Source organism: Anolis sagrei, chromosome 1 (assembly GCF_037176765.1).
Source record: "Anolis sagrei isolate rAnoSag1 chromosome 1, rAnoSag1.mat, whole genome shotgun sequence".
In the NCBI taxonomy this organism is placed as follows: domain Eukaryota; kingdom Metazoa; phylum Chordata; class Lepidosauria; order Squamata; family Dactyloidae; genus Anolis; species Anolis sagrei.
Genome location: NC_090021.1, coordinates 68098185 through 68123766, shown reverse-complemented (window position 1 = coordinate 68123766; position 25582 = coordinate 68098185). Strand labels below are relative to the sequence as shown.

Sequence of the window (25582 nt, the reverse complement as noted above, 5' to 3'; positions counted from 1 at the left end):
GTTGCTTTTTTGCCAGCACACTAAATATGCAGTTTCATAGTGAACTTAAATGCACATCTTTCCAGTTACTCCCTCTTAAGTAATCTTGAAATTCTTAGGTTATTGTTTTCTGAAGTTGGATCAGATAATATTGTCAGGTCCCCACATTTGTGGATATGGCTTTTGCTGATTTGATTATTTGTAGATTTGATTAAAATGTCATTTTTGGGATGCTTTAGGACCTCCAGTGTGATTCTGTTGTTTGCTGGAAGTTGACCACAAAGTCATGCTGGAGGACTTAGCTATTTGTAGATAGAAGGCTTCTCTAGGAATCTCTATGCCTTCATTGTGATTTTATTCTTCTTTATTGTGTGTCCTGTGCCTCAACTCCGGTGAATATGGAAAACTGACTGTATTTAAAGGCAATTTATTTAAATTGCTATAAATAGTTGCTTTTTGCCACTTGGTGAAGTGGAAAATGGAGTGAATGCAGGTTACACATATTTCTAAGTAAGCAAGTATCTAGAAGTGACAGAAATTTTCCATAGGGAACAGTGCTTCTCTTGCAAAGCTGTACTGAACTGAATGATGTCCATTAAAGAAAACTGTATTGCTTCTTACTTGAAAAAGGAAGCAGTTGGCTGGAATGGACTATCTTCCACGAATTTTGATGTTGAAGCAGTACTCATTTGGGTTCCTGTCATGCCTTTGTTTTGCTTGTCTCTCAAGTGGACAAAAGTAACGGTTCTTGAAATAGTAATTTAAAATGCATTTGGTTCAATAAAGTATTTTTAGTGCACAGTGAGAGGGTACATAATCTCAGAAATAAATGTGACAACTGTGTGGAACCTGAATGTTTTAATTCATGGGGTGGTGATGAGTTTTATAGTAGTGCTATGGTATGAATCCACTGAAAAATGGTGCTTCCGAGGCACCACTTCACTTCTGTCAATTCATTGAGCTTTTTCTTAATTCCAACATGAAAGAGAAAGCAAGAGATTGTGAAATTAGAGGCATCATACAAGATCAAAGGGCAAGTCCTTTTCTCTTGAATGTGTAAGCTGAATAAAAAGCTCGCTGGCTTTGAGATTCATTTGGGTTGCCTTAACTGAATTGAGTTGAGTTACACCTATCAATGGTATCTTTTTTTCTCCCTTTTCAGTTATACATGGGAAGCTGTTGATCCTGAAAAAGTGCACTATAAAATAAATCTCTGTGGTAATGCCCTAGCATGTGGAGGATCCAGTACTGTTTGTGCATATGACATAAAAACCAAAACCTCTTTCTCAGTAGGTAAGTCCATATATACTGTGTCAGCTTCTCTGTTTGTATATAGTGTTTCTTCTCCCATGCTGAAGACTTCCTGTTTTGCTGCTGATCTGTCATGTCTCCATGTTTTTGACTTCAAGATGCCTGACCTTCAGGTTTTGGATGTGATGAGAGCTCCTTCTCAAAAAAAAATATTGACAAAGATTTTGTAATGGTAATCTGATTTTCATAACTAATTCTGTGCATTGGCTGATTTTCTTATAGTCACCATGGCCTCACAGGGTTATGATTCTTCTATATGACACCCTCCAGATGCTTTCAAAGAAGTAGTTGTGTTAGTCTCTTCCAGCATTTAAAGGACTAAGAAAGTGAGAGGGAAAAACAAGAAAAAGGAAGTATGGCAGCACCTTTGTGACTAACTGGTTTTTATTTTTGCATGACTGTTTGTGAGATTTGCAGAGGGTGCTACCTGGGATTGCTCTTGCCACTTCTACAAAACTCTATAGGCTGGGCCAATTTGCCTCTACTAGGGCATCCTTTGGTATATGGTTGCTGCAGCAAGTTCTCTTTGGCTAAATTGATTTCCTTGATGCCATTTCTTCTGTTGGTAATTCCCATGATAACTTACTGTGAGGGTCCATTTTAGCCAAAAGGCGACATCCAACCCCGCCATTTTCTTTTTCCTCTTTTTTGCCTCTCTACTCAGAGAATGGGATAGTTTCTTTTTAAAAAATTGTAAACGTACAGTACACTCTAATTAACTCAGGTTTGGTGGGTTGTGTTTTTGACTAAAATTACTAAACTTATACTTAGTAATTGACCTGCACATGACAAGAACCTGTTTCGGAGTGTTATGTCATGGACCTTAATCTAATTTGTGTTTTGTATTTATTTTTCTGTTGAAAGCTACTCTGTGAAGACATTAATTTAAAAGATCAGGGCATAAAAGCAACCCCCCCTTCCAGAAAAACCCTCCTCATTTGTTGTACTTATTCTGTTGTAGGTGATTCTTCACTGATGAGAGGTTCTAATTTGCTCTTGGAATTCAACACTACAAACTCTTGTTCGCAACAAGGCCCTCACCGTGTGTTCCAAAGCAACATCAATTTCTATTGTGGAAAGACTCTAGTCAGTATAATATTATTGCTTGTTCTTAAATATGAATCGTTTGTAAATTGGGTGTTTGTAACTCGGGTACTGCCAGTATGAGGTTTTTCATTAATTATTCCTGTTCCTCCTCTCTCTATGCAAATGCAGGTTGAAAAATATTAAATTTATTCCATACAAAATAGAGCATATATATGGATATTATTTCAAAATCTGTTCTGAAGACTTAAAAAATAAACACTGTTTCTCTTGTTATTCAAGATAATTTGTTTTTGTATATATACCACGCTTTTCAGTCAAGATAAGGTATAGGGCAGCTTTAAAAATGTGCCTTATAAAGATTGTAGTATTATAAGTGATAAGTCTTTGTTGTGGGGTTTCTATTGGGTTGCCAGTGCTTGATAGGAGCTCCCGGTGGCACAGTGGATTAAACCCTTGTGCCGGCAGGACTGCTGACCAAAACGTCAGTGGTCCAAATTTGGGGAGCAGTTGAGCTCCTGCCTGTCAGCTCCAGATTCTAATGCGTGGACATGAGAGAAGCCTCCCACAGGATGGTAACACATCTTGGCGTCCCCTGGGCAACATCCTTGCAGATAGCCAATTCTCCCACTCTCACACTAGAAGCTACTTGCAGTTTCTCAAGTTGTTCTCCTGACATGAAAAAAAAAAAAGACCAGTGCTTGATGTACTGAGGTTCTCAAATGATGTTATTGTTTGTTCTTATGGGTGCTATAACTAATGGTATGTATACATGTATGTTCTTCCACTTCCCCTAAATGTTTAGGCTGAAGCAGTGTTTTGTCTACAGAAGATTATTCAAGGGAATAACCAGTTAAACTACTTCTATTTTAAAGGGTTTTTTTGATTGTTTTAAAATTTATTGGCTGTTTGAGGTGAAGCTTTCCTTGCACTTTCAAAACATGAAATGGCAAATGTTCTCTTCCATTGCTTTCTAAATTAGGGTTCTCCAGAATTTGTGACATCAAGTGAATGTGTGCACTACTTTGAGTGGAAGACATATCTTGCATGCAAGAAGAATACGTTCAAACCAACAAAAGAGGTAAAACATGTTTGAGGCAATCATACAATGATTGATTGTAATTCTGTGCATCTAGTGGGAATTATAGCTCAGCAACTTCTTTTAGGATGGTGAGGGTGTTTTTGTTGTTATTATCCATGTGCAGTGTTCAGAGATCTGCCCATTCTGTTCAAAATAAGTGCTCTTGGGTAGCATTTAATTATAAGTTTGTGATAATGTGATGGATTCAACAAAAGTATCAAATTAAATATTAATTTTTCCAGTTTTGGCTTAAACAATCCAGTACTTTTAGGACAGCATATTCCTGCCCTATTACTTTGGGAAAGGGGAAGGCAGGAGGTCATATTGTGGAGGCAGTTGGTTTTCATGCTTGCCCTAGTCACAATAGCCCGAATCCTGTTACTAGTCCCAACTAGAATAGAACTATTGAATCAGTGACCTTTACATAAGCAATCTCTTTTAGGTGAAACTACCAGCAACATTTAGATAGTTAGTATTAAGGAAGAGACTTGCTATAGCCTTGATTTCTGAAATGTTGGAAACCTGACTTTCTGTTTTGTATGTTCTTAAACATCCCACACTCAGTTTGATTGTGGTTTTGTTTAATAATAAAAACTGTCTGTGTGCAATAATAGTAGCCTTATTCCCTTTCAATGGCCAGATGTTTTGTTGCCTGGGTGGGTTAGAGTGCCAGTATCATTTGTAAAATGGGACAGTGTTCTGTAATGTCCATGAAGTTGTCCATTCTCTTTTTGTATATTGCTGGTGTGCTTAATTTCTAGGTGCCCTGCTATATATTTGATGAAGCTTTAAAGAAACGTGATTTGAATCCCTTGATTAAGACGTCTGGAGGATACTTGGTAGAAGACTCTGATGAAGAGTTGGAGCTGTACATCAACATCTGTAGAAATATAGGTCTGAACCTCATTGTGTATAGCATGTTGAAATATGCCATAGTTCCGCTTGATTCATTTTTCCAAAATTTGGTGCAGTAAGTGTAGTCACTTTGAAGAAGCCATTCTGAGGATAGCTTGGTAGAAATGTATTACATAGAGTACTTTTTCCTGAAGCAATAGCATCCAGACTTTGTATTGTGGAATCCTCAATTTTTATTTGCTTTTTACAATGTATTCTATGGTCTTTAATTTATCCTTTCTGCTTGTGCATCCTCACGCCCTTTAAAACCCTACTATTGGTTTGTGGGTGGATTCATTTCTCTGTTGAAAGCAATTTCAAGCTGCTATTTTCAAGCTGTTTGTCCTTTAATTGTGTGCAAAGGGTGGCAGCTGGTCTCCTGAAGTCATAGTCAGTAGTGGATCCCCAAACAGTTGTACGTTCTGACTGTTAGAAACTGTCTAATTTTGTTGGCTTTGTGTCAACAGTGCACTAACCATTAAAGAACTCTGCTAACAAAGGAGATAGGCATATCCAAGGTTTTTCTCTCAGAAATTGCTCTGGCAGTCACCAGTGTAACGTTCCATAAATACTTTAGCAGTTTTGAGATCCATTAGTTGCAACATCTTGTGGCGCTGAGCCACAAGAACATAGTTCTGCTTCTGCTTGAAATTACCTGAAATGAGTGACAACTTCTTGGATAGCTATCTTAAGCTGAGTATTATAATAGTTATATAAATTGAAATATGAGCTCACATTTCACAACAAAAAGAATCAGCAACATTAAGGAGAGCATAGAGTAATCATCACAATTATTTTTTTCAACACTCACAGTTGCATTTTCAGAACAATTATAATCTTCATTTTTTCCAGTGTATGATCATAGAATAATAGAGTTGGAAGAGACCACATGGGCCATCTAGTCCAACCCCATGCCATGCAAGAAAAGCACAATCAAAGTATTCCTGACAGATGGCCATCCGGCCTCTGTTTAAAAGTTTCCAAGGAAGGAGCTTCTACCACACTCTACAGCAGAGACTTCCGTTGTTGAACATCTCTCACAATCAGGAAGTTCTTCCTAATGTTTAGGTGGAATATCCTTTCCTGTAATTTGAACCCATTGCTCCTAGCCCTAGCTTTGAGGGCAGCAGAAAACAAGTCTGCTCCCACTTCCTTATGACACACTTTCACATATTTATATATGGCTGTTATATATGATCACTATGTGTTATAGAATAATTTGTGTTTGAATATTGCCTTCTTTAATTTTATGTGCAGATATAAATGTCAAAGCTTCATATTAGATACTTTCCATACACTTTCAAACTGGTGCTATATGGTTACCGCTCTGAGTCCATCTAGGAGGGGGGATATATAAAACAAAGTAAATAAATAAATAAATACTTCACTGCATAACAATAAGGTCATGGGTGTTGCACAAATACAATTTCAGTACAAGGTATCAGTAAAATTTCAGCTCTAATGGAGCAAGTGTAAGGAGTGGCTGTTTGAATGCTTAGTAACTGTCTACCAACCTTATTGCATAATTATATAGGAACCTCTCAGTGTTACACTCTTTCCAACATAAACTAAAATCTATTTGTGTCATTTTTCTGACCTCTGTGAAAGTGCAGGTGTAAATGTCTCTTTTTGAGATCCTTCTTTTTCCCCAGGTTTCCCAGTTTTCTGTTTAACAAAACAGCTGCCTTCCCATGATCAAAAGCACTGGATAGGGTAGCTATAACTTTAAATATAACCCAACGCCTCAGTACCTAGGGACTAAGAAGGGCTACGTTTTATGCCCAAATGCAAAAATAGTCTCTATCTTTGCTGTACAGAGCAAGGTATTCTCCAGTTATACCTTATGTATTGGGTTTCTTTTAAAATGAAGCATAGAGAAAACAAATCCAGTTTGTTCAAATTATATTTCCCGACACTTTTGTCTACACTTTCGATTTATCTGTATCAATGTAAATTTCAGAATAATTCTTGCTTAGGAGCCTAGTTTAGTGGGTTTGCTACAAGGATGGGAAACTTCATCAACAAAGCAAAACCTGGAATTGCTTGAGGTTCATTTCTGCTTTTGAAAAATGGAAATACTTTGATATTAAGCAGTATAAGGAGGAGGCGATATCTTTTTAAAAGGTTTCACTATTATTCATTGCTTCCAGAAGAAGTAATTTATAGTTTTGTTTTGTTTGCTAAAGAAAGGGAGATCCAGGAAGTTGGGATGGAAATACAACTATGAAGGGCAGCTTTGCCCATGCCCAATAATACATGAAAAAAATCTTCCCCTTCTATGTATTTTTTAAAAATAAAAATGGATTATCAGCATTTTAAACCTTATATGTCAACTCATTAAAATAGAAACCTCTTTTGAACACGGGGACTCTGGTGTATTCTTTCCCCAAAACCTAAAATATGTGGACATGTATATTATATCAACAGGGAGGTCTTTGGGTGAAACCAAGAGGTGTCCAGAAGAGAGTGCTGCTTGCCTGCTGAAAGGGGGGCATGTATTTGATCTGGGACAACCTAAAGAGCCACTCAAACAGCTTGACAAAGACAGGTAACCCTTCATTCACTGTGGGTATTGTAAGATACAAGCAATTGGAAGATGATTATAGTAAATGACATAGCACCTAAGGAGTGTTGTAAGACATAACACCTAAGTGTTGTGTGGTTTCTGGGTTGCATAGCCAAATTCTAGCATTTTCTCATTTTGCCTATATCTGTGGTGAAACAAGAAATCATCTGAAGATGCCAGCCACAGATGCAGGTGAAACTTCAGGAAAAAATACTGCTAGAACATGGTCATAAAGCCTGGAAACCACACAACATTCCACTGATTATGGCTGTGAAAGCCTTTGACAATACATAGCACCTAAGGTTTGTGGTAGAAATGTATTGTAGTAATATGCTAGGAACTACCTAAGCTAAAAAGTATTTGAAAATCTAATTGTATTCAGTTCCACATTTATATTCTCTCTATGAGTTCTGTATTGCTGCTTACATTTTAGCATTGTATTTTATCAGGGTTTGTTCTTGTCTTTCAGGCTTTCTGTGAGATATGAGAAAAAATATAGCAACGAGAGAGACAGACCAGACTTCTGTAGTGGCCACGATCCTGCAGTGACAGTTACCTTTGTTTGTCCAGAAGGGAGGAGAAGAGAGGTAATGGAATTCCACCATGAGAATGAGATGAGGGATGCTAAATCCTGTTGATTGGATAGGGAAATATGACAAATCAAGTCCTCAGCTCTAAAATTAATCTTATTTGAGAGGTATATTCCTTTTTAAAAACCTTGGATAAAATACGAAAGTTGACTGCATCATTTGAATAAAATAATGCATCATAAAACAGTTAAGCCACTATTTTTGGTACTGCAACATTGGTATTCTAGAGAAGTGTGGCATCACTGTACAGTTCCAGTGATAAGATCAAATTTCACACATGTAACCTCTGTCTAGAGCATCTTTGTCAGAAAGAAGCGAATGATCAGGGATAGATAACATAACCAATTGCTTTGTCTCATTCCAAACTTTACATCTCATTGATAAGATTGTGCTTTGATGCTCCCTATGCAACTTAATGAGATGCTAGTTCATAACAATACTGTAATCACTTTCTGTATGATTTTAACTGTTATTTTTAAGATTGCTTTTTATAATTTTAATTGTAAGGTTTAATTTTTTAATGTTGCGAATAGTATACTATTTTGTATGCTTAATAGTATTGTAGGCATTTGTACATTTCTTTGAGTACTGGTTTTGGGGGAAAGATAGGGTGTACAGTAAATGAAGTTGCTGTTGTTGATGATGATAGTTGTGCAATATGTGAATTTTTAGCTGTGCATCTTGTCAAGTGCTCTTTCCCTTTTCGCTCTTTTGTACTGTTGGTTTTATCCACTCCTTATATATTTAAAATCTGTTTTTGGGCATCTTTATTCATAGACTTTGTAGCAATGAATTCAAAAAATTGCAAATCAATAATAATAATAATAATAATAATAATAATTCTGCTTTATCTCCCCAGATCAGATTATAGTACACATATAAGTCAGACATTCGATGCCTTTTTATACAATGAACAAACAATGACGTACAATACATAATAATTCCAATATTTAAAATTTTAAAAATCCATAAAACAGTATTAAATTTAAAAAATAGCAGTGCAACATGTCTCCTCTCCTCCTGTCCTTTAACTGTTCGCATTGCAAGAGGACCATAGCAGAAGCTGTTGTGTAGGATTTCCCTCCTGTGGGAAAAGAAGCTACAGAGGTGGGGCTCGGGAGAAAATGTGAAGAAGGAACACTAGTTGTCGCTGCGAACAGGGAAAGCTGGAACTTAGTGGGCACAACGGTGATTACTTAAATGCTGCTCATGAAAGAGGCAGAATAAATTGCATAGTGAGGGAGAATGCAAAAAAAATGTCTGGTTGTCAGGATGAAGAGGGAATGCTGGGACTTATAGATGTAGTTGTGACCACCTGCATTGAGTATGTCTAGAAATAGTAGGGTGGCAAATAAAAGAGTGTGAGGAAAACTGATTGTTGGGATAGAAAGTCAAAGCTGAGATCTGTATGTGTGCTGCCTTCCCAGGCCGTATGTAGAGTCGAAGAGATTGGATGGTAGAGAAGAGAGTGCAAGGATTGGGAGATTAGTTGTTTTGTAGGGAGAAAAAGTTGGGGTTTGCACACATAGCAGCCTAAATCCCTCAAGAAGTATCAGATAATGCACTGCTTAACGCCTTTCCTGTCCTCTTATATAAAGCACATGTGTCAGACTCTGGGACCATGGGCCAAATCCGGCTCACTTTGTCATTTTATGTGGTTCTCCAGATGCTGGGCTACAACTCCTGTATTCCTAATCATTAGACATCATGACTACAGCTGATGGCAGTTGTGATGCAGTAACATCTGGAAGGCTGCAGTTTGTTCTGTTTCATCAAGATAGTGGGATTTGAATTTAGATAAAAGGCTTGTGGATGTGATGTCTTGCCATTAAAATGTCCTTTAACCTTTCCCCAACCTTCAAGCCACACGTGCTGTTGGGTTACAATTACAATTCGCATTATCCCCAGCCTACATGATGGATAATCAAAAGTGATGGGAGTTTTCATTCAGTAACATTTGGGGATCCAAACTGTGTAAAAAATAAAGAGCACCAGTTACCATGTAAAAAATAAAATTAGCCTTCAGTGTCCACAGATACTCTGCCCATAAATTAAACAACCCTTTGAAGGCAACAATAAGCCTGATGTTGCTTTCAATTGAGTTCAGCACCCCTGATATTATACTTGGATCATCCTTTTTTTTTTAGTATCCATGGGAAATCTTAGATCCACCCCCACAGATACCAAGGACCCACTATATTTGTTTCTCAGTAGGGATGTGATGAGACTCCACTATGCTTGTAACACAATAAGTATCACATCTGCAGAGGTAGTGTTTAGTTAGTACAATCCAAGGATGGCAATAATGTTGTTTCAGACGAGTGTGTACCACAACTCCCAGTTGCCCTAGGCAGCATCATTATTGATGAGGACTCCTTTAGTCTGTAGTCCAGTAGCATTTGGTGTGCCAAATGATCCTCACCCTCTTACAGTTCTTGTTTATGAAAAGGCCAGTCTTTTTCAGTGACCTCTTTCAACCTTTGGAATTTTCTGCTGATGAAGATATGGCACTTTGGCTTTTTTTTCAGCCAGCAGACAAAGAGTTGCTTATCCTAGCATGCACTTTGAATAGGAAGTGGTCTGTTATTCAGAGGATTTTAAATACTTCACTTCCAGTTTTATCTTTAATTGTTGCATTTTAATTGATAGGCTTTTGCATTATGTTTTAATCAAGATGTTGTTTCTAATTGTATTTTACTATTGGTAACTGCCTTGAGAACCTTTTTTGGCAGAAAGTTGGCTTATAATTTTCATAGTGATTGGGTTATTCGGAAGCATGTATGTTTTCCCCAAATTCAGAGGGAAGTTGGTCATCCTCTGTACTTCATTTGCTGAAAAGTAATAAGGGAAAATGTAATTGCAGTTGTGTGATTAGAATTTTGCACTCTCATCCAGCATAGTTTTTATGTTCATAAATAATTAAACATTTTTTAGATTTACGCCTTGGCCTTTTAGTATTTCGGCTTTCAGGATGGATTTTTCTCCCCCCCCCCCCCACAGTTATATGCAAAGTATATCTGAAATAGCTTTCAGTAAAGAATCAACAGGCTCTTTCCAGACCCCCTCAAAATAATATGGCACATCTTGCTTCTTCTGCTGTATGTAAGCAGATCCATGCAAATAACTGAGGTAGGGGGTAATGAAAGCATATTGAAATAGAAGGCCCCATTAAATGCATCTATTAATTGCAGTAATGTGAATGTAGATTTCTGATACATGAGGAATCCTGTAATAAAATACTTCTGAGCCTATAAGTTCTATTTTTGTGTATTAAATGGAAGCGTTTGCTTCTGTTCCTTATTTCTGAGGAATTGCATCTTACCTGGATGTTGGAAAAGTTACTTTTTTGAATCACAGTTACTAGAATCCCCCAGTCATCAGTCATGGCCTTGTTAATTGATGGATTCTGAGAATGAGGTTAAGAGGTAATTTTTCAAATCGCTGATCTTTTCTGCAGTTTTCTGCAACTTGATATTTCTGATTATTGATTTATTTTTTTTACTTTTTCTTGTCAACAGGACACAAGCCCCAAACTTACTGCTCAGAGCAACTGCCGGTATGAGATTGAATGGGTCACAGAGTCAGCCTGTGTCAGGGACTATCTAGAGAGTAACAGCTGCGTTCTGACTAATGACCAGCATGGCATCTATGTGAATTTGACACCACTTACACAAAGTCCAGGTCAGCATCCTCTTGCTTTAGAAAAAATTGCAACCAGAACAAAGCTATTTGCAAAGTCAGAAGAAGGACTTTTGGGCCAACGGGCTGAATTCCAGTTTGGGAAGGATGCATTCTAGGAGTGACTTGGAAGAAGGATATGTAGGAAGGCTAGGTGTAAATCTTGCCAATACACATGGTCACAAAGGCTTCCCAGTCTGTAAACCCGAGCTCTTGTCCCACGGAAAACTTTCTAACGTTTCAAACTAAATATTTCATTGCTAAAAATTCTGGGACTTTGAATAGCCCCTTTATCTCCTCACTGATTGTGGAGATAAGGATGGAAGGTGTTGCCCTGATGGATGGAGAATATCCATAAGTGGATTATGCCTTTGTCCTCACAGTTCTCTTCCCCTGCAATCCAGCAACATAACTTGGAGATTAAAGGATATGTACCGTATAGTGTTGTATGAGATTATACTACTTATTGAAGTGTTTATGTGTAAAAAGCTCCCTGTCAGAGGAAAAAGGGAACTTATCAAGGAGCAGGGGGCTTGAAATAGAAAGAAATATTTTCCTACACTTACACCTATACTTTAGAGGTGATAGAATCCCATATAGATTGTAACAGATGCATGCATTAAGTGTCACTCACCCAGGATTTGTGGGAGAAAAGAAAAAGGAATGCACACACAACATGTCAAAAAAGCAAGTGAGTTCTTGAAGACCTTCTATTTTAGCGTTTCTCAACCTGGGGGTTGGGACCCCTGGGGAGGTCATGAGGGGGTATCCGAGGGGTCACCAAAGACTACCAGAAAACACAGTATTTTCTGTTGGTCATGAGGGTTCTGTGTGGGAAGTTTGGCCCAATTCTATCGTTGCTAGGGTTCAGAATGCCTCTTTGATTGTAAGTGAACTATAAATCCCAGCAACTACAACTCCCAAATGTCAAGGTCTATTTCTCCCAAACTCCACCAGTGTTCACACTTAGGCTTATTGAGTATCCATGCCAAGTTTGGTCCAGATCCATAATTGTTTGAGTCCACAATGCTCTCTGGATGTAGGTGAACTACAACTCCCAAACTTGAGGTTAATGCCTACCAGACTCTTCCAGTATTTTTTTGTTGGTCATGGGAGGTATATGTGTCAAGTTTGGTTCAATTCCATTGTTGGTGGAGTTCAGAATGCTCTTTGATTGTAGGTGAACTATAAATGACAGCAACTACAACTCCCAAATGACAAAATCAATCCATCCTCCCAACTCCGCCAGTATTCAAATGTGAGTGTTATGGGTATTTGTGCCAAATGAGCGTTATGGGTATTTGTGCCAAATGAAGATACATCCTGCATATCAGATATTTACATTACGATTCAGAACAGTAGCATAAAGTTATGAAGTAGCAGCAAAATGGTTGGGAGTCACCACAACATGAGGAACTGTACTAAGTGGTTGCGGCATTAGGAGGGTTGAGAACCATTGCTCTATTTAAACCTAAGCATGGGAGAAAGAGCTCTAGATCCTGATGATTCAAATTCCAATTTTTATTGTCACCATCATTAAATCTTTCTTATTTCATCTTGTAGTTGAGTAGTCTCAGAGGTGAACTTTTAATGTGCACATGTGAAACAGAACCTGCAGGCAATTTAAAGAACTTGAAGCCATATAATGAAATAAAGTATGAAATGTTAAAGCGTGGAAGCCCTTTTTGATTATATGTAGTTCCTCGAATTCCCTAGACAGTAGAGAAAATTTGGGAGTTGTAGTACAAAAAGTAATTGTGTCCAAATCAAAGCAATCCTATCTGGTTATAATGTGACTAAAACTTGTTAGGCTGTTCTTACTTCAGGAGATGGCTATTTCCGTTCATATATTTGTCAGATACTCTTACTGAAAATGACACTTATGTTATCAATTTCTGTAGGTTATGTGACACCTTATGTTGCTAAAGAGAGAGAAGAGTATTTATACTACCTGAATATATGCGGGAAAACAACGGAAGACTCTTGTCAAGATCCATATGCTTCGTCATGCCAAGTCAAACCTCAAAATAATCAGCATAAAGTGGCAGGAAGATTTACCAATCAAACCCTCAGGTGAGTAACTTGGTTTCTAAAAGTATTTTGTGTGTAATAGTTGTTGAGAATAATAATAAAAAAACTATATAGTGAAGGGATTTAGAATAATTCCAGTCAGAGAGTAATGTTGCTGTCTAGTCACTTTTATGGTTTTGGAAAAAAATGACCATGTGAAATCTAAGGAGAAGTAGTCTCTCAGTAATTTTATATGGCTTTATATTAAAGGAAATGAAAGGTTTTTTTGACAACAGTAAACACAGTAGTACAGTGTTCATCTCTAATGTCACAGATAGTTGTTAAAACCTGCTTTTTATTTGCTCACCTTTGTTCTAAATGTGTATCATAAGATTACTAGAGGTACTTACAAGATTTCACTATGAGAGTCACATTTAATTTGTTTGTCCTCCAGCCTGCTCATTACGGTAGTCATCTAACCAAATCATCTTCTGAGATCCTATTTTCTAATTACCACTACTGAAAAGCGAAGTAGACTAAAGAAATATTTTTCAAGGTTGACCAATTGATATACAAGCCCTCATTATTTCTAGAATATGTGGTATGTGGTACTCTGTTAACCTAGTTAATGAGGGAAGATATGGGTTTTGGATTTATTGTTATCCACTGAAATCAGTTGTCCAGAATGTTCATTGATATTTTAATGAGCCAGTAGGTAGTCTTGATACTGTAACCTTATCTGGCTAAAAAACAAAATGACACATTGTTGTGCAAATCCACATGATGGCTACATGCAATGCAGTGTTTGCTTTGGGATAGATAAGGATGATCCCATAGTAATTTTTTCTATCAAATTTGTATACAAAATTCGAAATTCCTCAAATTGAAAAAAAAATGAGCTGAATATTACTATTACTAATCTTTGTGGCTGGTCGTTCTCCTATTATTTCTTCCATTGAGCGAGGGCCACTGATAAGTTCTCCTCTGTTTATATTGGACTGTTGTAACTATTTAGAACTGTACTCTGACTTTTGAAATCCAGGTATGCCGATGGAGACCTCATTTTAACATATCCAGGAGGCGATGCTTGCAGTTCTGGTTTCCAGCGAATGACTGTCATAAACTTTGAATGCAATCAAACAGCAGGTGATGAATGCTAAGACCCATTACTGGGTCTTAGCATTGTATTTTCTTCTATTGTGTCTCTGTTATATTATTCGTAGTATCTGTTTTTATTAAAGGCCCAGACTGCATGTGTACACATTAAATGCATTAATGGCTGGAGGAAAAGTTTTTGCCTACAGCACACTTGCATTAATTTCCTATTAATAACTGTTAATGTGATGGGACTAAATCAGGTGTGCACAGCCTGCAACAATTCCCAGAAACCCTAGTCAGCACATACAGTTGACAGAAATTCTGGGAGCTGAAGTCCAAAACACCTGGAGTGCCACAGGTTTGGCAGGTCTGAGCTAAAATATGTATGTTTTCAGAGTAACTGTAATTGTTGCCATTGAGACATAGCACAGAGCCATGCAGGAAGGATATATATTAGGCCTGGGTAACAACGGAAAAATTTGTTTCTAAAATCGATTTGTATTTGGGGTTTTTTTTTGAAGCTTCCTTCTCCCTCTGAAGCTTCCCTCTCCCTCTGTTGTTGACTGTTGGTGTGATATTATAATTTTTTTTCACTAATTAAACCATAAAACTGGCCCAGACATGCGGAAATAATAACGAAACGACCTCAAAACAATAACGAAACGAATACAATATCGAAATACGAAGCATTTACAAAACGTTTTTGAAAATTCGTTTTTTTTAATAATTGCTCCAGAATGGTTCGTTATCGTTTTGTAGTTGAAAAAATTAACGAATTATTAACGAATTACGAATTAACGAAACGAAACCGCCCAGCCCTAATATATATCTTATTAACCATAAAATAGACTTCTGATGGTCAACAGTAGTGTTCATTGAGGACTCAGTAAGGATGACCTTGTTTTTGGGTAAATTATCTTATAGGGCCGCATCCGACCCGCAAGCCTTAGTGTGGGTCTGAGCATTGCTTTATGTGGTCCCACACCATTCTAACATATATAGCAGAATTTGAATTAATCAAAAATTGCATAAACAATTTTATGTCCAGTCCTTGCAATATGCACTTACAGATAAGAAATAATTACTTACCGAAGTGATAGAGTGACTGCTACCATGTCTGCCCTCATTAAACCTATCGCTTAAGAGCACTAGCTCTTAATGATGCTGCCTATTGCATCATTGTCACTTCTATTGTGGAAATCACTTCCCTTTTAATCTCAGATATCAAATGTTCAATAATCCTTGCTGTTTCTTGGTTCTTAATTGTTAGACAGGGGTGCATCTACATTATAGTATTAATGAAGTATGACACCACTTTGACTGCTATTGATCAATGCTATGCAATCATATGAGTTGGAGTTTTACAAGGTCTTTAGCATTTTCTGCTAGTGAGTGCTTGTACCTCACTAAACTACAACTCCCATGATTCTCTAACACTGGACCATGGAAGTTAAAGTGGTGTCAAACTGTAGTACTTCTACAGTGTGCATGCACCTTAGGCCAGTTCTTCCTGGGTCATATGTGAGTGCTGAGCCCCTATTCGTGATTATTTTTAATTTGAAATGTTTGGCAAAATGTAGCATATGGGATTTACATTTTTGCTCTTGTGCTAGCTGCAATCATTCCAGTGTTAATAATAGTCCTATATGCCGTAAGCTCACTTTAAGAATATGTTAATGGAACATTAGATACACATATTATAAAGTAGTATTCGATTTTTAAAATATTTTCTCTCTTGTGTCTTCTTTGTCCATGCTTAATCTTGCTCTTGTCTTGGTCCACTTCTTAAAGAGGATGACGGAAAGGGATACCCAGAGTTCTCAGATGAAACAGACTGCACATATTTCTTCAGTTGGCAGACAAAATATGCATGTGTTGGAGAAAAGGAAGATCTTCCTTGTATGGTTACCGACAAGAAGAAACGCTACGATTTGGCACGACTGATTCGTCATTCAGGTAATAATGTTTTAAAATGTTGTTATAAAAACAGTTATTCTCTTTGTTAATTTGTCTTATTGCAGACCTTCTAGTAGGAAGTACTTAAAACTGACAACTGTAAAAATAAACTAGAATGCCTGTTTTTAGTGTTATTTAAGTAGAATATACTGCTGCTAAACAGTGAGTGTGTGCTCAACAACACTATATGGAGCACTGATATAATATGCTTATGGAAGACAAGTCTTGCCACAAATGGATCTAACTGCAACCTTTGAGCAGCCAAAAGAGCAAAAATGAATATATGTTACAGCGGTGAAAGCATGAGATCATATCAATTGATGGGTGTGGCTTTTTGGAAAGGAGTGTTTCTTTCATTGCACTTTGATTAAAAGAGCATTTACAATCCATGTTATCTGAATTCACAGCCTGAGGAATCCAGAAACACTGCATTTCTCCTGTGTATTATAGAAAGTGGATTCCCTCCTCATTTTTTCTTGGAATAATGGCCTTCTTTCTCTTAATTTTTTTACCCATTTGTTTTATGTTTTTAAGAGCTATCCCACAATCATGTATATGATTTTTGCAGTCTGGTTTCTTCGCTTCTGCACTATTTATTTATTTATTTATTTATTTATGGTATTTCTAACCTGTCTTTCTCAGCCCGAAGGCGACTCAAGGTGGCTTACAAATTGGCAGCAATTTGATACCACAACAGTCATAAAATACAATTAAAAACATTTAGCACACATTATAAAAAAATACAAAAACCCATTTAAAACATAATCACCAGTGTCTTCCTGTTACTCATTTTCCAGTAGCATCGTTTAGCCATCCCATGTTCACTCTTTCCTAGTTCCATATTTATCTATTACGCTGCATTTCAAAGGAGTTATTAATTTACCTGTGGTAAAAATATCTCAGAAGCATATTTTTTGTGCTTATGTTGTGGGAGGTGGCAATGTTTTTAGACATATATTTTCATTGCAAGATGGGTAGTGTGTGTTTTCTGAACTGATTAAAAAGGTTAACTAGATTCCAGAGGTTAACTTCCATCAATGCCAAAGCATGTCAGAAATACCTTCCATGAATGTCCCCACCCAACAGTGGTATGCAAATTTGTTGCTTAGCCATACTGGCAAAAAAGATGTCAACAGCTAGTCAAACATACTTTTGAATGCTCTTGGAAGCCCAGAATTAGGGCATAGCAGAAAGTCCTGACTTTTCAATCAGACCTAGTTGCCATACTCAATTATACCAGGTTTGTAAAAAAATATTGCCTTTAAACCTTTCCAAAATGACATAGTCATCAACCTGGCAGCTGCTAGTAGATAGTCAATTTAGATTCTTTGCAGTGTATGAAACAAACCCAAGGGGATCTGTTCTGCAGTCTTTGTTAAGATACTGATTATAAGTGATATTTACTTCAGAAAGGATTGCATCCTCAAATTTTCTACAGTGCTTCCATAAATGTTCGTAAGAATTGGTAGTTTGATAATTTCTATAATAAAGAAGGGAAAGAGTAGCGACTAGGTAGGACAGCCACACCAGTGTCAAATACAAGCTTTTAAATGCATTTTTCCATACTGAAGCAGAATTATTTTTGAAAGGGCACTCAATCTGGCAGCTGCTAATAGATAACCAATTAAAAATCTGATACCATGTAAGCCAATTTATATTTAAATCTTTAAGATTATTCTTCTACAGATCTTGTAAAAGTGGTTGGGCATAAGTACAAATCTTGCAATTTAGTTAATTCTCTTCTTTATATTGTTTTTCCTCTGTGATACTCTGAATGGCAATGTAATGCAGTTAGTGGTGAAATACAAAGTATTAGAGCCTCTTTTTTGTATTTCTACATTCTAAATGCTGCTCTAAAATTCAGTATTTGCATTTCACATATTTGTGCAGATTCTTTTGCGTAAACAGGACTTGTTTGACTATCTCAGAATTAATTAGTGAATTTTCAATTTGTATCCATTTTTGTTTATTAAAATAAATAAATGACACAAATGGTGGGTGAGCTGCATTATAGGTTTTTAATAGAGGGATCCCCTATCTGGCTCTTAAAGATGATCTTATTGCTAAAAGTTTAGCCATTCTTGTTTTGCATTTACTAAAAATAAAGACTTCTAAGTCCTGCCAAGTTTTCCATGTCCTATTGGAGAGCTCAAGGATGAATATATAAAGCAAATATGATAAAACTAGAAATAAATGTCATTTTTATAATGGCAACGCAACTTGAGAAAGATGTGGTTAGACAACTCCAAGTAAAGGATTTCAAATATCAAATGTGGTTTGTTTCTTCTAGAGTCAGAACAGAATTGGGAGGCTGTAGATGGTAACCCTGTGGAAGCAGTAAGGAAACGCTTTTTCATCAATATCTGTCACAGAGTACTTCAGAAAGGAGGAGCAGTGAACTGTTCAAAAGAGGCATCTGTTTGCTCAGTTGGTGAGTAGGTGATTGGACCCAATCTCTCGAATAAACACATTGCTCTATATTTGTTTAGACAAGTAATAAACTTTTATTTTTGTGTGTTCAAGGTGAGAGCAGCTGCTGTTGGGCTTATGATCTTATGCTTTAGGATTTTATGCACTTTCACATTTTATATATAAAAGGCAAAAGTGCACGTGAAAGGTTTAAGCATTTGTAACAGTCTCTGTATCAAAGACATAATGCTTTTGGGATCCAGGCGCTTCCACCCCCATCAGTATCTTATATAGAAATATTTTGCAAGAATCTGTAAGCAGTTTTTCAACATTGTATCACTGCAGTGTTAGAACATTGATGTTCTGGCTGTTGAAGATGTCAGTAGGCAAAGTAATGATAAAAATGTAAAAGGACTGAGTCTTTTTGAGATGCTTCTTCAGTTATGTCTGGGGAAATGTTGATGAACAGCAGATGCTCAAAATTGGTCATGGTAACATTTTCCATATGTGGATTTTAAATTTTTGCACGCTTGCAAGTTTTTTGCTTGCCATCTCTTTTTACAATCAAATGTTACCCTTGTTTTTGTTTTACATGGATGTTAAATTTTCGATAACTGTATTTAGAATGGCCTTCTTCCTTCCTTGAATAGCTCCCATAACTTTAAAACCTTTTTTTCATTACAAATTACTCTTAAGATATTGGTTGCAAAATCATTTGTAGACTAGGTCTACATTTCAGATGCAAGAAGAAGTAGATTTAGTCTATGAAAGCTTATGTTACCAACTTCATTATTTCAGTGTTTAGGTGCTTTTTTATATCAGGAGCAACTTGAGAAACTGCAAATCGCTTCTGGTGTTGTGAGAGAGTTGATCATCTGCAAGGACATTGCCCAGGGGACACCTGGATGTTTTACCACTCTGTAGGAAGCTTCTCTCATGTCCATGAGCGAGAAGCTGGAGCTGACAGACTCGAGCTCACCCTGCTCCCTGGATTCGAACCTCTGATCTTTTGGTCAGCAGCCCTGCCGGCACAAGGGTTTAACCTATTGTTCCACTGGGGGCTCCCATTGCATACTCCTAGAAATAAGATAACAAGAAACAGAGAAAAATCTTCTAAATTTGAGTCTTTCTTGAAGTAGATGTGAACTGTGTTTTATTTGAGTTTAGGCCACAATATTTTTCCATTAATGTAAGTATCATTTTTTCCTGTCTTGGTGTATTTCTTTATAGATAAAAACAATACCACAAAAAATCTTGGCACCTTTATGTCTCCCCCCACAAATGTTGGAGATAAGATCCAGTTACTCTATACAGATGGTGATGAGTGTAGACCAAACAAGAGAATTGAAACAAGGATACTACTTATATGCAAGCCAGGTAAGTACTGTGATTTTCGTTAAAGTCACATCTGCAAGTACAGTCTCAGTTGTTCAGCTTAATGGAGGTCAGAAAAGCTGTGAAAGTTGCATTGGTGACTTTTAGAATTAGTTGCCTCCTCCAAAGCAAGAGATGGTGATTGTATGTTGCTTAGTATATAATTCTCAGTATATGTTTAGTGCATCACATAGAATGTCTGCTGAGGTTTTTGCTTTCTTCTGTTCTGTCAAGGTGTGATTCTTACAGGGATTAGGAAAATTCTTTTATGGACTTGTTATCCAAAAGAGTAATGTTCCTAAGCTTGGCTTTGCCCAGGTCCACACCCCTGTCTTGCCATATTTATTTATTTGGATATCTGCCATGCCTGGGGTGTGCAGACGCCTATTAGGGAGGAAGGACAAAAGGTGGGTGTGGCCTGATTACCAAATGCTGTTCTGCATCTTGGCTTCAACATGAACTTGAAGGCCTTTTATTTTTATTGTTTTGAAATCAACACGCACACATTTCTCTGGTTTTAGTATGCAAGGTTCCAATTGTTAAAACAATCCTGATACAGAAATGATTATCTTAAAATCACAGTAGTTACTACAAAATAAACTGATCAAAATTTAACATACAGCAAAGACTCACTAAAAGCTTGGTGAGTTTTAAAAATTAATTAATGTGATTATTGAAATTTCTTTTTGGAGAAAATTGCACAGTTGAGATGATGTTACCAAGGAGGTCTATATTTTATGATGACTAGCCATGCTTTCCTCAGATACAAAGAGCAGGGCCTCTGAATGCAACTGGTATGCAAGATCAGGTAGGAGGAAGCAGTCATTTGGATATCCTGGCCCTTACTTAGGGCTTTAATGATCACAACCAATATTTTGAATTGTCCTAGAAGAGAAATAGGAGAAGGAATCAATTTAATATGATTCCCAAAGGTACTTATTTTTTTTACACCAGATGCAGTCTTTAACTGCAAAAATAACCCCACCCGGAATTCGGTGCAGTGGTGTCATGTGCATATTTTGACTGGCTTGCTTCTCTCCCTGTTGTGTGTAAATTGAAGTGAAATGTAGAAAACATGAGTGCAGTTGCATTTTCCAATTTGACTCCACATATTTTGGGACATAATAAATAGGTTGAAAAGGGAGTAGGTTATTATTGAAATTCACTAATTAGAAACAGTCTAGATATGCCAAACGTATGATGAGATTGGCTCTTCTTAGCTTCCTCTGGGACCAAGTGTTTAGGGACTTTCCTTTAGATTAGATTAGTCTTTATGAGAACATATTCAAAACTTTAAAGAAATGAACAATAAACTGTCCAGAGCTTTTGGTAATTAGTATCAACGTATTTTTAGAATATTAACATCAAACATTCAAAATGTAAAAAAAAAAAAAAAAAAAAAAAGCAAAATCTTCTCAGTAGTTTTCAGTCTTCGGCCCACATCTTGTGTTGGGATTTCTCTCCCAGAACTCCTGACTGCTTGGAGAGGCTTTTTTCAGTTAAGGCCTGAAACATTTGGAAGACACAAAGTTGGAAACTATTCTCTAATAGTCCCTGACTACTTTGTCACATCTGTTAAAACGCTTTATCACAGTCATGGGGAGCCAGGAGGGAGCATGGGCATACAAATACTTTGATTGTTCAAAAAGTTGCCTTTTTTTTTGCTTAAGAGAAATTGAACAGGAAATAACATGGCATTTGTTCTTGTTCATAGTTTTTCCTGGGAGATTGAAACTATTATTCTCAGAGATATATAAACAATTGGAAATTAAGATTGTCCGGGGAGGCCCTGCTCTTGGTCCCGCCTTCCTTGCAAGTGTGACTGGTGGGGACAAGAGACAGGGCCTTCTCAGTGGTGGCCCCTCGACTTTGGAACTCCCCTCCCTTCTAGCCTTCAGAAGGAAAGTAAAAAACTTGTCTTTGGGATCAGGCTTTTGGAGAATAGTGCAGTGCAATAACAGATTTCGAATATATGCAATAACTATGGAATGGCTTGGACTATGATTATGGGGGGCATGAATTTAATATTTAATGTAATGTTTTTAAATGATTAATATGTATTCATTTTAATTTCATTTTAATCTTAATGTTACTGGAATTGTATGTGTTTTAAAGCATTGAATAATTCGCTATATGTAAGCCACCTTGAGTCCTTTTCGGGTAGAGGAAGGTGGGGTATAAATAGGTTAGATAAATAAATAAATGGGCTCTCCTGATATAAGAAGGTACTTGTGTTGCTTCTAGTTTTCAGTAAGATTTTTCTGACTGTTCCCTTGCCAGGTGACCTGGAAAGCGCTCCTGTTTTGATTAACTCAGCGTATGATGTGTGCTTTTATGAGTTTGAATGGCATACTGCCGCTGCCTGCGTGCTTTCGAAAACAAAAGGAGAAGACTGCAGAGTTTCTGACTCTCAAGCAGGTAACCAAGTAACTTGTGGAAACAAGTTAAGCAGGATCTGGGATACAGAGTGTTGGTCTATGTCAACACAGTTGGCCTTTTATTTGATTGCTTTAGTTGCCTTTTCTTTGTAGCAAAGTCAGGGCTGTTTTCACTTCCTAAAAATGGCAATCCAGTTTTAAATTTTCATTCCATTTCAGATTTGACTATTAAACCAGTTTAAACCTCATTTTCCCCTTTCCCTCTTTTTAATAGTATGAATAGTTTTCTGGGATTGATATGAATGACTGCTGGTGCATAGCATAGAGCATCGCTTGGGTGTTTTGCTAAGTGTAATTACATAGCAATAGCAAACATTAAAAATCAGGTCTTGTACATTGTTGTGCACTAATACTGCCCTGTGTACGTTCAGCATACGTATATACCAATAGATTTTTTCCAACACAGCAGAAGTAAATCTTGAAGTCATGCTTGTACATCTTCCTAATTGTGAATACTTTTAAAAAATCAAGTGCAGTAATAAATTGTTTACTAAACAAGGATTTTTATTTCTACTCAGGGTATTCTTTTGACTTATCACCACTCATGAATAAGACTTATCCAGTAAGCACAAGTGACTATACCTTTCAGATCAGTATTTGTGGCAGTTTGCCAGACTCACTATGTGGGTCAAAGTCAGCAGCATGTCAAGTTAAAAAAAGGTATGTTGCTTGTGTGTTTTTTCCCTTCTGTAGTGTGGACCTTGCAAAATGTCATGTAATAGGTACATAGGCTGCAGTTCTGTACAAACTATCTTGTTATTACCTGGTAGTAAGTATCACATAATATTGGAATATACTTCTGGGTTGCTGTGAGTTTTTTGGGCTGTGTAGCCATGTTTCAGCAGCATTCTCTCCTAACATTTTGCCTGTATCTGTAGCTGACATCTTTAGAGGTTTTATTTGCAGTGAGGCAAGTGGAGTGTATATATACTTGTGGAATGTCTAGGGTGGGAGAAAGCACCCTTGTCTGTTTAAAGCAAGTGTGAATGTAGCAGTTAGCAAGCTTGAGTTAACATTTGAGTAGCCATGAAGTTTGCAAGGTCAATCAGTGAGGGTATCTGCATAGAGGTAACCTGGCCCTTGTTGTCTGGAGGCATCCTTTATTTGGGAGGTGTTAACTGGCTCTTGATTGCTTCTTGTCTGAAGTGCTCCTGTTTCTTAGTGCTGTTCATTATTTACTGTCATGATTCTGGTGTTTTTTAATACTGGTAACTAGATTTTGTTCATTTTCAGAGGATGCTTCCAGGCAACAAAGGCCAGGCTATCACTATGCAGATACCTTTACTGATTGACTTTGTAAACATTATGGCTACTCAATAACTCAAGCTTGCTGATTGCCACATTCACACTTGTTTTAAACAGACAAGGGCCCTTTCTCCCACCCTCGACATTCCACAAGTATTTATATATACACTCCACTTGCCGCCCTCCATTTAGCTTAAAGGTGTGTGGATCTCCTTTTGTCTCCATTTTATCCTCACACCTATCGTCTCAGGTCAGATTGAGCAAGTGTCTGACCTAAGGCCAATAACATGTTTCATAGGTGGTGGTCTCACAACTCCAGGTATTCTTGGTAGACACGGATTATCTAGACCCGGCACAGTCTGGCTTTAGGCCGGGACATGGTACCGAGACAGCCTTGGTCGCCTTAGTGGATGATCTGCGCCGGGAGCTCGACAGGGGGACCGTGTCCCTGTTGGTGCTGCTGGACCTCTCAGCGGCCTTCGATACCGTCGACCACGGTATCCTTCTGGGATGCCTCGCGGGGATGGGTCTTGGAGGTACTGTTCTGCAGTGGCTCCGGTCATTCCTAGAGGGTCGATCTCAGAAGGTGTTTTTGGGGGACACCTGTTCAACCCCACAACCATTGTCTTGTGGGGTTCCTCTGGGCTCAATATTGTCTCCCATGTTGTTTAACATCTACATGAAGCCGCTGGGGGAGATCATCTGGAGTTTCGGGGTACGGTGTCATCTGTACGCGGATGATGTCCAACTCTGTCACTCCTTTCCACCTGCTACTAAGGAGGCTGTCCAGGTCCTGAACCGGTGCTTGGCCGCTGTGACGGTCTGGATGAGGGCGAACAAATTGAAATTGAATCCAGACTAGACAGAGGTACTCCTGGTCAGTCGCAAGGCCGAACAGGGCATAGGGTTACAGCCTGTGTTGGATGGGGCCGCACTCCCCCTGAAGACGCAGGTTCGCAGCTTGGGTGTGACCCTGGACTCATCGCTGAGCCTGGAACCTCAGGTTTCGGCGGTGACCAGGGGAGCATTTGCACAGCTAAAGCTTGTGCGCCAGCTGCGCCCGTACCTTGGGAAGTCTGACTTGGCCACAGTAGTCCACGCTCTGGTTACATCCCGTTTAGACTACTGCAACGCTCTCTACGTGGGGTTGCCTTTGAAGACAGCTCGGAAGCTCCAACTAGTCCAACGCTCGGCAGCCATGATTTTAACAGGAGCGGGACGCAGGGAGCATACAACCCCCCTGTTGCGCCAACTCCACTGGCTACCGATCTGCTACCGGGCTGAATTCAAAGTGCTGGCGTTGGCCTTTAAAGCCCTAAACGGTTCCGGCCCAAGCTACCTACCCGACCGCATCTCTGCCTATGAACCCACCAGGACTTTGAGATCTTCCGGGGCGACCCTGCTCTCGATCCCACCTGCTTCTCAAGCTCGGCTGGCAGGGACGAGAGATAGGGCCTTCTCGGTGGTGGCTCCTCGGCTGTGGAACGCCCTTCCTACGGACATTAGACTAACACCATCTCTAATGGTATTCCGCAAAAAAGTGAAGACCTGGCTGTTTGAGCAGGCGTTCGAATAATTAGTGCAATGATTGGTTAATGAACACTGGAATGGAACAATGGATGATGAATCTGCAACATGTTTTTGATGACGAGACGACAGTGAATGGGTATTGTAGTAACTGTTTATTAATTGTGTAATGTGTTAGGTTGTTAACTGTTTCTATACTGTAGCACTGAATTTTTGCTGTTCGTATTTGTTGTGAACCGCTGTGAGTCGCCTTCGGGCTGAGAACAGCGGTATATAAGTAAGGCAAATAAATAAATAAATAAATAGGTTATTGGGGACTTGAACTTAGATTTCTCATGTCCCCGTCAGATATTGTAATTACATTGTTTGCACAATTACAACA

The 25582-nt window shown here is 38.1% G+C and overlaps 1 protein-coding gene across 1 annotated transcript in view; it reads left to right on the top strand.

Moving 5' to 3' along the window:
* The window catches only part of IGF2R (insulin like growth factor 2 receptor), a 79247-nt gene that overhangs the window by 7234 nt on the left and 46431 nt on the right, over positions 1-25582 (top strand). The window contains exons 2-15 of the mRNA XM_060753672.2: positions 1142-1272; positions 2252-2376; positions 3317-3415; positions 4177-4309; positions 6737-6857; positions 7345-7462; positions 10984-11146; positions 13045-13216; positions 14196-14299; positions 16043-16207; positions 18498-18638; positions 19847-19993; positions 22271-22408; positions 22947-23088. Of these exons, the coding sequence (XP_060609655.2) occupies positions 1142-1272; positions 2252-2376; positions 3317-3415; positions 4177-4309; positions 6737-6857; positions 7345-7462; positions 10984-11146; positions 13045-13216; positions 14196-14299; positions 16043-16207; positions 18498-18638; positions 19847-19993; positions 22271-22408; positions 22947-23088 (1899 nt within the window). The remainder of the gene's footprint in view (positions 1-1141; positions 1273-2251; positions 2377-3316; positions 3416-4176; positions 4310-6736; positions 6858-7344; positions 7463-10983; positions 11147-13044; positions 13217-14195; positions 14300-16042; positions 16208-18497; positions 18639-19846; positions 19994-22270; positions 22409-22946; positions 23089-25582) is intronic.